The 15,259-nt window shown below is 48.0% G+C and overlaps 1 protein-coding gene across 1 annotated transcript in view; it reads left to right on the top strand.

The window, feature by feature from the left end:
- LOC126521666 (uncharacterized) overlaps positions 1 to 14,723 on the top strand; it is a 43,405-nt gene extending 28,682 nt beyond the window's left edge. Inside the window, exon 6 of the mRNA XM_050170389.3 lies at positions 14,059 to 14,723. Within this exon, the coding sequence (XP_050026346.2) occupies positions 14,059 to 14,640 (582 nt within the window). The 3' untranslated portion in view covers positions 14,641 to 14,723. The remainder of the gene's footprint in view (positions 1 to 14,058) is intronic.
- Positions 14,724 to 15,259: the final 536 nt, after the last annotated feature.

The raw sequence follows: 15,259 nt of genomic DNA, 5'->3' as shown, positions 1-15,259 counted from the left end.
GCATACCTTGTGATGATATAGTTTCTATTTGTTAGCAGAAACAGGCCCTGCGCAGACAATAAGGCTTCAATTGGGATCAGTTGGTACAGCATCATTCGGTTTAAATGCGGTGGAATTTTTGACACAAAGGACAATGAAATAGGAGGCATGGACGAACAGGTGCGCAACATGTTCGTCCGTGTCTCCTTTTTTGTGTGACAGTTCCCGCTCCATTTATCCGAACCCTGCACAGACAATTCATCAAGCTGTCCGTAAGCTAAACAGACTCACATCAGCAGGCGCTCCCCAAACGGGGCTCACTAACAATACTATTACCGATGACTTCTGAACGATCAAAAACAGTTCTGGCGAACAAAAAAGCTTTGTGAATCTTTTGAACTAGCAATATACGCCGTCGAGTGTCAGGAACACTTTTCACATGCGACGTCAGGCATACGGGGCGCAGATTAACGACCGTGCAAGCGAGCATGCACCTCATGCTAAGGGGCAACTCCGGCATTTTTTTAAGCACATTAGGATATTGTCATTTTTAAATGGCATTGACAGACCTGTCACGGGTAGGGTGGTTCATCTTGCTTAGAAACTCATCAATAATTTAAATAATCAATAAACGAGGTACCGAAACGGATAGCTGCTTCAGTTAGCCACTGGATACAACACGCAGACCATTGCCTGCAAGAAAAACCCGCTTGCAAAGTTGTACATATATAATGGTACACGTGTCAGTATTTATGGTTTACACGCGACAGCATCTCGTTTCATTCCTATCTTCGTTGGTTTCGTCCTACCCTGCTCTCGCATTTTGTATGCATGCTGTATTTTCTGTGTTCTCTGCTTTGAGGCACGTGGCATGCTGGAGTGTTGGCCTTGCGATCCCAAACCTTGAGCTGATGGTATCCCAGTTGGCCCCTCTATCATAACCATTATCAATCCTCCATGGTGGCTTAGTGGCTATGGCCTTCCGCTTGTAAGACTGAGTACGCAGCATCAAATCGCGAACGCGGCGGCCGCATTTCGACGGGGGCAATATGCAAAAACACTCGCGTACCTTATTTAAAGAACACCAGATCGTCAAAATTAATGCAGAGTTCCCTGCTACAGCGTTGCCTTATAATCATATCGTGGTTTTGGCATGTGAAACCTCAGAATTTAATTTTTACTTTTGACTACCGTTATAATTCCTAATTCATGTATAAACAGTTGGGTCTGATTCAAATGGTGCTATGCCGATAATGTTGAAGTTTTGGGAGAGTTGGTAAAGCATCTTGCCGACGGATAGTGACTCTTTGTGTTGTGCGGCTTTGGCTGTCTGATTTGGCGCTATGTTTGGACGCATGGAGTTGACTAAAGAAAGTCTTCTCCCCCTCTCCCTCTCTTCATCTATCTATCTATATATATTGACACGTAACAGTGACGGGGAAGAAGGCAGCAAAACTGTGGTTGACGGAAGTAGCGTTTTATTACGCGAACCTGCGCCCTCAAAAGCAGGCTACACGCAAAGAACGACGATAGCGGCGAACACAGTCGGCGATCGTCAAAATATATACATATATATAATAGAAACGTAGGAGTACATTGCGGGACTTTTGTTCCCCGCCTGAAAAGGTGAAAAAATCCATGAATATCGAAATAATAAAAGTCATATATTTTTCGAAACAACCCGATCTGCACCTGATTTGTTAAAAAATACCAGGCTAGCAAGATTCAGCGAAGCATACTGGGAGTTTTCCCTCGTAGTGAGTAGAAACGAGAGCTGCATCAGAGAAAAAATACGTGATGAATAGCGACACACACAGAGAGCCCACACGCGCGCACGCACGCATTCATGCACGCACAATGTCAACCTAATGGAGGGCAGCAAGCTTTGAATTAGGGCATAGCTGAGAGAGGAAATGACAAACTACGTGGCAAAGTGCGTGAAATTAATCAGAAACAGCGATAGCATGTTCTGTGTACAGATGAAACACAAGTGATAGGAAACGAAGATTATAACTTGTATGAGGTCGTGACGGTGACGTCTGTTATGTCCGCCATTACTTACACAATATGCGACCGAAGCATAAACCGCGCTCGCTCTACTGCGCTACATAATCGATCCGCCTACTCTTCGCACCGCATGTGGAGCCGCCCCGCAGCACTTATCTGCGTCTATACGCTTCGGGGCGCCAAATTGGTTGTTGATTATACATGACCATCGCTTTACGTCGCCATTATTCTTGGTGTGTCGGTATCAGACTGCACTGATCTCAATCCGGCTTCCCGAGTCACTCAGGCCTTTTGTACTGTGTCGTCTACCCGCATTGGGATCTCTACACGGGGCAGGAAGCCGAAGCACTGCAGCTCCGTCACAGTCAGCAAAATCTCAGAAAGCACGGTTTCTGAAAAGAGAAACAATCAAGCAAGCACCATGGGCACAGGTGGTTACTTCACAGCGAAAATCACTACGTTGCAACACCCGACACGCTTCAGAGGCTCACACCGCATGATAACTACGACGATTTGGTTATGCAAGAAAAAAAATGATCATCATCAGCAGCAGTCTGGTTACGCCCACTGAAGGGCAAAGGCCTCTCCCATACTTCTCCAACTACCTTGGTCATGTCAGAAAAAAAATATGTACTGTTATTTTTATTTATAACAACAAATACAGTGTCCATTTAGCTATCATGAATACCCCTAATTGCTACTAAAACTTTATGGGAAGCGTAGAAGAAACGCACTAGTTGGTTCAAAATCGTTCTCTTTCTGCGGTACGTAGGCAGCGGTCAGGCGTTTCACTGTCCCTCTATATGTCACTAACGCAGCGACCGCGATTAAATGGAGTAACGAAGCGTTGTTGATTTATTTATTTTTGTGTGGCCATGGCTCATGTTATCATACGCATGAAGTACTACCGTCCATTATTCAAACAGGCCAGAGGTACACGGGAAGACGGAGACGAAGTGATGAACAGTGCTCAAGCAAGAAATGTCATTGTGCACAAAATCACGTACTGGGCAAAGTTCCGAAGCGAAATAGAAACGCGAGAAGCCCACGCTAAAGCGATCTGAAGGGCTGGGTTAAATAATTGCAGAGATCGGTGGCCAAACACTTCAAGGAGGTCGCACTCGCCACGGACAATCCGGCAGTGGACCCGTGCCTCTTACCCATCTGGGAAGTGCGCCACAGTCTGTTGAGAAGACGGCTAAGGCAGCAGCACAACCGTAAGCTAAAGAATTAGCATCGCGAAGCTAACGGACGAGGCAGAGCGCTACGCAGAGCAACTTGCACGACAAAACTGGGACCAGTTGTGTAACTCCCTTCAAAGAACGATGGGCACTGCGAAGACATGGGCCATACTTCGACATCTGCTAGGTCCGACCCAGAGCAAGAGAGAAAGCAAGCACACGATAAGCCGAGTACTACACAACTTCGGAGGCACACACGATCAGCTATTGTGTGCCCTACGGTACATTGGCCAGTCCATACTCGGTGCACAGCCGCGGCTGACTACGCCGGACTGGAAAACAGCGAGCTCGACTGGGACTTAACGCGTTCCGAGCGGACGCGAGTGATCGCAACACTCAATAGAAACACCACCCCGGGCAAGGATGGAATCACCAAGTTGCTACGTGACCTGGACGATGCAACCGTGCAGGCTTTTCGATGTACTAAAACTTTTCGGTGTACACTGGCGCAGAGAAATCTTGCCCTCGCAATTCAAGCATGCGGAGATTACGCCGATACCAAAGCCAGGAAAAATGCCCTGCCTGGAGAAGCTAAGACCTATTTAGCTCACGTCCTGCCTCGGTAAACTGATGGAACGCATCATCTTAGACAGGCTACAGACGCATCTCGAAGAACGTCAACTGATACCGAACACGATGTTTTGATTTTCGGCCCAACCTGTCAACGCAAGACGTGCTTCTACAGCTCAAAAAGGAAGTATTGAATGCGGCAACGCCATGCTGCCGGAGAGCAATTCTTGCACTAGACCTAAAGGGGGCATCTGACAACGTGTGGCACGAAGTCATACTAGCCAATCTCAGTGACACGAATTGCGACTGACGAAATACGTTAGGGCTTTCCTCACACATCGTACAGCCACAATAGGGCTGGGAAATGTGAAGACACAGTGAGCAGACACACCTAATAGAGGAACGCCACAAAGAGCAGTGTTGTCGCCGACACTTTTCAACGTGGCCATGATGAAACTCCCAGTTCAACTCGAGGAAATACCGGGCATCATACATGCCTTGTATGCAGACGACATCATGATAAGAGAGAGAGAGAACCCTTTAATGAAAGGCAGAGATTTTAGCCGGCGTATAGACATCGCTGACATGCTACTCTGCGTGGAGAAAGGAATTTAGGAGAGAAAGAGAGAACGAGAAAGGCGCAAAAAATAACAAGTATAAAAAAAATGAGCACTGAGTTTTCTGACTCATGGGCGAGTCAGAAAACTCAGTACTATGGAACTCGCGTGCTATGGTTAAGTCCTTCAGTGTATGCACCGTCCTACAATTAGGTGACAGAATTCGCTGCGTAGAAGGTGCATGAGGGTGACAGAGTAGAACTAAAGTTTGTCGAGTTGACCAATGTTTTCTAAGTATGTGAATAAAAAGTTCATACCACGCCTCTGTTGTGTGAGGCAGGCTAAAGGATCTAAGACACAGTCAAATGACAGAGGTCTCTGTGTAAGCGAATGCATGCAATGTTCACAGAACGCACGCTCGTCGGCATGCGCTCAACACTCAAACAGGATGTGCTCCAAGGTTTCAATTGAGCCACAGTTGTTGCAATGTGGACTCGCCACTTGACCGAAGCGGTACCGTAAGCCGTTGCCATATGCTGTGTTCAGGCGAAGACGATTGTATAGAGTTTCCAAACGACGAGGAATGTTGAATGGCAGTCTGGATCTGAGATTTGGGTCGATTGAGTAAAGTAAAGGGTAATGTTGGGTCGGCAAGCCCCACAGCCGGTCCTTTTCTTCAGAAGCGAATATTTTAGCTAGTTGAGAAGCATCAGATCTAGTGAAATAAATCCGCTTATAGTTTTGGTGTTGAAGACATTGCGTGCCGCTTTATCTGCTTTTTGGTTGGCCAGAATAACACAATGAGCCGGTACCCACTAAAATTTGATACAGTGGCCTGATGCAATGGCCAAGTGATGTAAGTACGCAATGTCGAAAGAAACAGGATGATGATTGCTTTTTTTTTTTTAACAGGCTGCACAATGCTTGTAGTGCTCCTTTAGAGTCAGTAGAAATTGCCCATGGATCAGGCGCTCGGCGCAGTATATAGAGGACAGCTTTTTTGATGCCGTGAAGCTCTGCTGTCGTTGAGGATGTCCTCCGCTGAAGCCGATAACAAAGTGTTTGTTTTGTTGGGGGCACATAAAGACCACAGGAGGAAGTCTCCCGAGTGGTTGAGGCATCAGTGTAGATGTGGGTGTGCTGAGTATATTTCTCGGCTAAGTAGAGGAGAGTGGTCTGCAGCAGCGCGGCCTGTGGCATGCGACTCATTGTCCCATTTACACCGGGTACAAACAGGTTTATATCTAGAGGCGAGAGTGTCCAGGGAGGAAAAGTTGGAGGCAGTAATTTCTGTGGCTTAATAATAGGAGGAAGCTGCAAGAGTTGCACAGCTTGGCAAAAGTCAGACTTATTGCAGGTTACGTGGGCGCGATACATGAAGTGCTTCTTCCCTTGGAGCACATGCCGAAGATGGGTACTCATTGTTTCTTGGAAAGCGATGACATCAAGCGGTAGACATCCTGCTTCCGATACTGTTCCCGAGGCTGAGGAGCCCTTCGGGAGGCCAGGCAAATCCACAGGCAGTTGTTCCGCGCGGCTTCCAGAATCATCTTGTTTGCTGGTGATAATCTCTGAAGAACCGTTCGGCAATAGCGCAATGCGCCTTCAATATGGGCTTTTTCGAGTAGTACCATTGAGCGGCAGTTGCAGCCCCATCGTGTTCTCGCCATGAATTTGATAACTTGCGATGCTCACCAATCCTCGCACGTAGTTTTTTTACCTGAGGTGACCAAGAGAGATTTCTGTTTATCGCAACTCGAAGGAATCGCTGAGACCGTACGTACGGCAGTGGTCGTCCACCGAGTTAGAGTGGATATTTAGTCATTTTCTTTCTTGTGAAAGTCATGGCTGTGCTTCTTTTCGGCGGGAGGTGAAGACCTCCCGCCAGAAAAATATACATGGAGCCAATACATGGAGAGCTTCAGTAATGCTTTATGAACTCGTTGTTAGGTGATATAGCGCGAACTTGACGCGCCCCAGATGCAGATATCATCGGCATAGATTGTGATGTGCACTCCTCGCGGCAGGTTTTTTGTTATGTGTACTAGGGTGAGATTGAATAGGAGCGGGCTGAGCACAGCACCCTGGGGTACGCTCTTCTCCACTACATCACGATATGAACGGTAGGAGGGTCCATAGGAGAACAACAAGAGGCATTACAGGAGGCAGTAGACGTCGTAGCAAGATACGCGGAGACAAGCAGACGTCAATACGTGCCGGAGAAGTTGAAGCGCCTCATAATCGAAAAGTGCTCACAAGGACGCTCAACAACCCAGGCATCAACCATCCACTTGCGAATAGGTCCGAGAGAAATCTTCTAGGTGAACAGACTTCGTATCCTTGGCTTACACTTACAAAGAGACGGGCGCGGAGGATACGCCATACAGAAGCTACAATACACGACCACGCAGATCTTGGGCATGATGCGACGAAGTACCAGCAGTAAGAGGGAACGTGATGCGTCTAGTGCAGGTTCTGATGGTGAGCCGCATTGTGTACTCGGCACCATATCTAAATTTCAGCAATGTGGAAATGGAGATACTCGACCGGCTGATACGGAAGGCGTATAAGTAAGCGCGTGGACTCCCACCAGGAAAGGTTACTTTCTGCCTCGAGGAGACAGGGGTGTAGAACAACGAACTGGAAACCATAGAATTCCACCTGGTAAGCCAGAAGCAAAGGCTACAACGCATAATAGCGGGACGCTGCGTCTTAAAATGTATTGGATATTTCGTAAGGAAGGTCAGCGCACTAACGAAAATCCCAACACAAATACAGGGAACTATGCATGCCTCACCGATTCCCAGAAACATTCACCCGCACTTCCACATCGGACGGCGAAAGGCCCGAGCGCAGGTGCTCGCGAGGAAGTATGGGAACCCCCCAAATGGCTTGTACGTAGAGGCGGCAACACCGCAAGAAGCACCGCATTCGTTACCAGCGTAGTCGACAATCACGGAACTGAAATAAATGCTACACGCACATCCTACATCACTATCACCTTTCGCGAAGAACACTACCACCGCCTCAAAATGTTCTGACGCGACAGGAAGCCGTAATATGACAAAAACTCCAAACACATATCCACACTTGAGTCTGTACCACGCCATCCATACACCCTGTGCTGTATCCCTATAAATATTCACACTGCGATCAATTCGCAACGCTTTACCATGTGGTATAGCCTTGAGCAAGCACGCCAGTGCTCGCACCCATAACACACCCCACCACACGGCAATGGGAGGCAGCGCTGTCCAGATCCGACTCGACGGACCAGCTCACCCTGATCAACCAAGCGAGAAGGGTAACTAAGGCCGCTGGACTCCTGGACTGAGGGACCACCCTCTGCAGAGCGGAAGAGTTACCTATGCTTGTGTGCTCTTTTCTATAAAGTTTATTCTCTCTCTCACACTAGACACAACTTCTTGAAAATGAAATTTGCCAACGTAAGGGCAACAACTGCAGGGCAGCACAGTTATTATCCTGCTCGAAGACGACTCCCCTTGTCGAAATGTTGGCTACACATACACATCCTTTGTTCGAGCACTGCTCATTACTACCAATCGTCATATTCCAATATATGTCGACACAAGAAGGTAGCGCTTTTCAACCAAAACATTAATTTTGTGGCAGACGGTACACCGCCAGTTTCATAACCTGCGGATGCTTCCAAAGTATTGCATTTGCTACGGGAAACGTGCGCTTTATCTTTAAGGCTACCAAACACAGCTTCCCATAGAAGTGTTCGGGACAAAAGAAAGAAATAGAGACATGATAATGCAGCATGCAACTGAGTTTTCAGTTAGTCACTCGAGTGAGGAGCCTATAAGCATTGCACCACTAAATTTTACGCTAGATCGCAGAGAATTTAGCTTTTTGCGGGCCTCGTACGTGTACATTCCATAAACATATGTGAGTATATGCGTGGTCGCTTCGCTCCAGACATAAAAGTGCTGCTGTGAACCTTCAGAGAGAACCTTTCCCGTCTCTTCTCAGTGTATTCCCATTTTAACTTTCTTTCTTTATTTGTAAGACGGCTCAACCTATGGTGCCTTTTTTACTGCACCATTCAGGGCTCAGGATACAGTGGTTCCAATCCCGCTTCTACCAAAATTAAGGGAAAGTTCCTGTTTATTATCGTTTGTGCTTCGGTATTGACGAAAGAAGGTTTCAAGAAATGAGAATACGAAATCAAAAGTGTGAATGCAATCATTGTAATTACGTTTATATCTTGTTTTGCTCGCCCGTGAAATGTGAAAAGAGTCGAGGGGGACGGACGTGATTACAGAAAGCAGTAATAGCAAGAAAAGAGTAGTGGCTATTCCTTACACTCATTCAGTATCACACAAGCTTAAAAAATTTGCATGTAGATATGGTCTTATTGTTGTTTTTACTGCTCCCAATAAGTTAGGTAAGATATGCGCTGCCGTGCAGAGGAGAAAGGAGCAGGTGAAAGGAAAAAGAAAAAGAGCAGATATTTGTCCAGTGAAGCACATCAAGAACAACAATTTTACTCACTGTCGTTTGGGTGTGGTACATAAAGTTCCCTCTAGCTGTGGCCTTTTCTACTTAGGGCAAACGGGGCGGTGTATCAATCAGAGACTAATGGAACATAAAATGCCGTTAACCGGTGGATCGCCTTCTAGTCTTTCCTTACATTGCCAAGACTGCCAAGATTGAAAGTACACGCCTGAGTGAGATGAATGCGCAATATTGTACAGGCATAGGAATGAAGATACGCGTCTTATGGTCGAGAGACCCGCCGCGATTGCTCAGTGGCTATGGTGTTGGGCTGCTGAGCACGAGGTCACGGGATCGAATCCCGGCCACGGCAGCCGCATTTCGATGGGGGCGAAATGCGAAAACACCCGTGTACTTAGATTTAGGTGCACGTTAAAGAACCCCAGGTGGTCAAAATTTCCGGAGCCATCCACTACGGCGTGCCTCATAATCAGAAAGTGGTTTTGGCACGTAAAACCCCATATATTATTATTATTATTATTATGGTCGAGACATGGCATATTGATAATGGCGGAAGTGCGTTCGTGAGTCACCCTTTGATTACTTTACACAAGGAAGAGATCAAATGCCTTAACAGGTACTTCTCACGTAGACAGGCACGTGTACCCGATTGACGCGTCGTGCTACCATTCCAGAGCATGCGCAGATGAGTTTTGTGTCTTCTTTCTTTTTTCGCCTCAGTGCTTCCTTCAGTTGATTGTCGGCGTTCGTGCTGTCACTTTCTTTTGTGTCCCTGTCGGCGCAACTTACCGCTTCTTTGCATTATGAATCTCATATATTACTACACATAAATATATATATATATATATATATATATATATATATATACATACTTTATGTACCACACCCAAACGACAGTCAGTAAAATTGTTGTTCTTGTGCTTCACTGGACAAATATCTGCTCTTATTTTTTTCCTTTCACCTGCTCCTTTCTTCTCTGCACGGCAGCGCATATCTTACCTAGCTTATTGGGAGCAGTAAAAACAACAATACCACCATATCTACATGCAAATTTTTTCAGCATGTGCGATACTGAATGAATGTAAGGAATAGCCACTACTCTTTTCTTGCTATTACTGCTTTCTGTAATCACGTCCATCACCCTCGAAATCGACTTCTTTAGGCGTTCAGCCACACTGGCCACTGCTACGCTAGGATAACTTGCTTCTAATAGGCGCCGGACCTGTGCATTAAAACCGGCGCTCATTTTATGCATGCACGATCTGGTGAGAGAAGACTTAAGGCACGACATGGCAATTCAAGTTTTTACTAATTTGGAATGCATGACGTGAACGTTTAACAATTGCTTCGAACATCTACGGGAGTATTGCCAACACACGTGATTTTGTTCGAAGACCAAGGAAATTCCTGAAAACTGTATTACGCGTCTCTGAGGAAATTCCTTGGTTAACTTTAATCCCCTTCTATTAAGTTTAAATTGCTCACTTACTGAAGTAGTAGCGGAATGAGATTCGTCCCTATTGCAGAAAATCGGGTAATCATCAACGTAATGAAATACCTTAATAACACAATCGCCCAAGGCCTTCTCTAAGCTGCTGTCAATCTTGCTCAGATAAATATCACTAAGAATAGGGGCAACCTTTGAACCAATACAAATTCCTATGCGCGACCGCATTGCGGAGAGAAACGGCAGCACGTCTTAGTCACCACAGTCAGTCGCTTTGCTGAGGAGTGACCTTCAGTACTGTCAATTTATCGCCTGGTTCATCTGCAGCAGATTCATTACATGTGGTGAAAAGAAAACAAGTGCCTTCGGGTGAGCTTGACGAAACAAATGAAGAATAATGAAGGCTGGAGACAACACCGGCGCTGAGTGTAACGGATGTGCCATAGCTTACGGCTGTCTAATTGGCAACGAATGACTCTCAATGCCCATTATTAGGATTTGCGTGACTGCCGATATTATTCAATGAAGGGCGACAAGGTGGCCATGCAATACAACCAGGTAAAAAATAATCTGAATGGAACGCTGTTAGGAGTGGGGGCTCAATCCCACTGTTCGTAACTTATTGTCATGGGCATGAATTAGAAGGTAGCTGGCCCATGCCGTCGTCCAACTTATACACGCTGAGGACGCTGTTGAAGGAAAGGACTGCTTCTCATCGAGAACGAGGAATACGGGTTTATATACAGTATCTACATAGGGATGTTGCAATTCATCAGTCTAGCATGACTGCGAGAGAAAGTGCATCAATCTAACATGACTGCTTGAGAAAAGTGCACTGAGCAGCCGCACAACAGCGGTTTATAAACACATGGTCCTCCCCCGATACCCAGGTGACGGAAACGGCCGACCAGTCATCGTAAACAAGCCGCCTCTCTGCGGGACAGCTTACACACACACACTTCCGCACAGGTTCACGGTCCGGAGCTGACGTCAGACGGACTTCGTAGAACTCGGAGCTTGTGTCAGGAAAGGTGCCTTTTATTCCCCGAGCTGACCCCCGCAGCGCGGCCGGGTGCCCATTGTCTTGCGTCTTGGACGCCGCGTGGGAAGGAGCCTCGAACTACGCTCCCGCGAGCACATCCCCCGCTCGCGGCAGACCAGAGCGGCGGTGGCGGCTCAGTAACAATAGTTGGTCCGCCGATCGCATTCAGTCACAACGGTGACGAGACTAGAGCGTAACGGTGGCGTTCCAAGAAAAGTTGCCGCCGCTGTCGCAACTGGCTGCAAAACTTGCACCTCAGCTGGGCCGTTCTTAACAACTTGCACTCGCACGCACGCACACACTTGCGAATCGGGCACAGCACCTGCCGCAAACACAATAAGGCCACGGATTGTTCCGGCCCAACGACGCTCTCCTCAGTCGTACCTGTCACCATTGGGTTTGAGTTGGAATAAAAGGAAAAGAGAAGGACACGGCGTCACATTATTATCTTCACTGCGAGCGCACCGTCGGTCATCAAGCAGCGCTACCACGGACGGCCACGCATTGATCCTGGTGATCGGTGGCGAGGCGGAGCAAACTACGTCGCCGCGCGGGTGGGAAATGGAATAGACGGAGAGAGCGAAGGAGTGGCTCGCCACGACGACGTCATTGAGTTCGAATGGCCTCACGGACGGGCGCGTCACGCGACAGTGTTGCTCATTGCAACCGGCGGCCGCCAAGCTCTGAGGCAGCTACGAGCGCGTACGTGTACCCGCTGCGCACTATGCTGGGCGCCTTGGCGGGAATGCAGGAGTCGGTGCTTTCAGCATACTCGCACCCGCCAGCGTGTCCCGTGTGAGCTAGCGTCTGCCAGCGCTGGAGTCGCTTCCGAGTATCGGCTTGTGTGGGCGCGATCGAAGCTGTTGATGGCCACCGGCGGATGGGAGTTCGCTAAAGAGGCGAGCCTGTAATGGATACGCGAAGTTAATTAAACGCGGTATATGAAGCGGGTCCGGACCGTTGTGAGACTCCATGCTTTTCTTCTTCCTTTTTGTTTTGCTTATCCAACGGCCCAGATAAAGCATGCGTATAGGGCAGGCCCTTTCTAGTCGATGCATTGAGTGGGGTGTCGTGGGACGAATGAGTGGAGGCGAAGAATGTGCCAGCCAGACGTGGGGCGTATCGTTCAACGTCGATGCGCACAAGACATGCGTGACTATACGAAGAGGAGGAGTAGCAGGGAAAAGAAGAGAGGGAAAGAACTAATGCGCGATGGTGGCCCACTTTGTGTGATGATGACCTGGCAATGGAACGAATGCTGCTATCCCGTTATACTATTTATAAAGCACACGTATCCACATCTACACAAGCTGCAAAGCTTGGATGGTTTGCCTAATCCTTAAATTAAAATATGTGTAGAATTATTTGCGCAAATATATCGTAGACAGCGCATCGACGTTAACGAAAAATTTTGACAAGAGGCGTAACCAGTTTTTCTGCGCACATGCACATCGGCTTAGAAGTGTGGTGAAAGGCGCTAAATAATACACCAACGCTTCATGTAATGGCTTTAGAAACGTCACATTAAATGTCTTTGAAGTTGAGTATCTACAGCCAGCCTGAGAAACATCAGCATGGTCTCTTTTTTCTGGAAAGGGACTGGCGAATATAAAGAGGTTTTTCTTTTTCAGCTAAACGATATGAACCACTCTAAGAAGCCGGCGCTTCGGCAACGCGATAAGGCAGCTAAAAACTCCAATAGATGACACAGGCACTTTTCATTACGGATGTGTGAAAACTGCAATTCTTGAATACGAATAGAATAATATTTGCTCTTCGATCCGTATTCGAGAATCCACAATAAGACTTTGCCGAATATTTGTTCGTTTGAATACAGGGAACCACCGCAATCGGGAGAAAGACACGCACGCGGCGTGAAGTGCTGCAGCGGCGGAGCCGTCGTGGTTGCTGCGCAGCAGTTCGCAAAGCATGGAGTAGCCGACTGCTGCTAAATGGGTCCCTGTCATTGAACAAGGAAGCGTCGCTTTTGGGTGTACTACGGCTTGCGAATATGTTTTCTCGATTCAGGAAGAGCAGCTCATTATTTGGACAGCGTCGTCATGTTTGCATCCCAACGGACGTAGCGTTACACATGCATCATCTGGTGTGCTGTTCTTGCATTTCATTTCTGTCATTGTGATAGCGTGCCAGCCACGATCACATTTCATCAGCTTTTCATTTCTAAGTTGCTCGGCTGACCGGCCGGACGTCCAAGTGTGAACGGCGTTACACGTATAAAATGACGGCAAATCAGTATTGCGGTAGCCCGCAAGATGGAGCAACGTTAATGAAAGGAAAAGTTATCCATCCAAATGTAGCACGAAGCTACAAGGAACCAATCCCCGGACCAGGATTATTTTTCCTTAAATTGCAAAGCTCTATTTCTGAGAAACCTGTATAGGCTTCCCTTGTAGCTTCGTGCTACAGACCCGTGGGTGACAATTTTTTATGTCATGTACCAGATGATGCAAGTAAGTTTTCTTCTTCCTGTTTTTTTACCAAAGGAACTCTGCACGATGGTTATATTTACCTTGTTTATAACCTAGAAAGTAGTCACTTGTTGGTTTGGTATTCGGTTTGGTATTCGAAAGTCATGTTTCTAGAATATTTGTATTTGATTCGACATGGAAGTTTCGCTGCTTAAGTAGCCCTTACTTTTATTTGTTTCTGGTGGTCGTATTTCCGCGTTGCCTTAGTAGTAGTGTCCTTAAGCAGCGTTTCTTATTGATGACAAGAAGAGAACCGGCGTGATCGCGTCTCACTGCAAACGCCTCGACGATTCCTCTCTCGCAGGTGGATTTCCTCGGCGATGGGCGCCGGCCGGAGCACGCACTCCGACGGCTCTCCGGCGCACAGCCCCACGCGGCTGCTCGACAAACGACTCGCCCGACCCCGTCACAGCGACGACCACGGCTTCCACGGTGCCCTGCTGTCTCCGACGCGCGTGTGCCCTCCCATCTCGTCGCCCCCGCCGCGACCCGCCGACGACGATCGGTCGGCCGTACCTTCTCCGCCTCCTGCGTCCTCGCGAGTGCCCATCGTGACGACGACCCGGGCCACCTCGACGTCCGGCGAACGCCGCCATTCCATGCGAGCCGACAGCCCCATGCCCAAGTTGCAGGCAGAAGCGAGGAGGCTGAGCGAGCCCCGCGACGAGCAGACGCGCAGGCACCACCACCAGCAGCAGGGCGACATCGAGAGCCAGATCAGGGAGATCGAGCAAATGACGGACGGCATCCTCGAAGACATCGAAGCCGAAAACCTGGGCAGCTTCAGCACGGGTTACGATCCGGCTACGAAGACGACCGCGCTCAAAGGTCCGCATCAAGATGTGGGCGGCCCGCTGGACTCCGGCAAGTCGGCGGCACCGCTTAGAGGCTCCTTCGAGCGCGGCCTCTTCGGCGACGCAGGGAAATTCACGGCACTCGGCAGGCCGCAACTACCACCGACTCGGTCGTTGGAACGTGGTGGCCGCAGGTAATTTCGGGTGGTCGAGAGACTTCCCCTTAATGCTGCGAACTTGCACCCGTAGGTTGGCTTGTGAAGACAATCTTGCCGCATTGGATGATGCGCTAATTATTGTTCATCGGAAAACCAAATGCATTACCCAGCATTACGCGAATATGGAAGATTTCGTACGCATTGATCAATATAAAATAAGATGGACCGAAGCCGTGGGGCATCCTTAAACCGATTGCTCTGGCACATTGATTTCTAGGAAATATTAAGTAACGGGGTATATAGGTGCTGCACTGCTCAACGTTGTTCTGCAGGTCTACCAGGTTACACCCTTGCTTCGAAAAAAAAATTTAATTCATCAGACCAAGGATTGTGTAAGTTTCTTTACCTACATTATAGCGTCATCGTAGTGACGGTCATTTACGCGTATTTTCTACGAGAGTTGTATTCACGTGGTGTTATCGTCAGTCGCCCACGTGGCCATTCTTTCCGTTGAATAAAAAGCAACAAACTCAGTTGAGTGATATAGTTCTCG

Source organism: Dermacentor andersoni, chromosome 6 (assembly GCF_023375885.2).
Source record: "Dermacentor andersoni chromosome 6, qqDerAnde1_hic_scaffold, whole genome shotgun sequence".
NCBI lineage: Eukaryota > Metazoa > Arthropoda > Arachnida > Ixodida > Ixodidae > Dermacentor > Dermacentor andersoni.
Note: the sequence above shows the minus strand (reverse complement) of the source record. Positions and strands in the feature narration are given on the sequence as shown.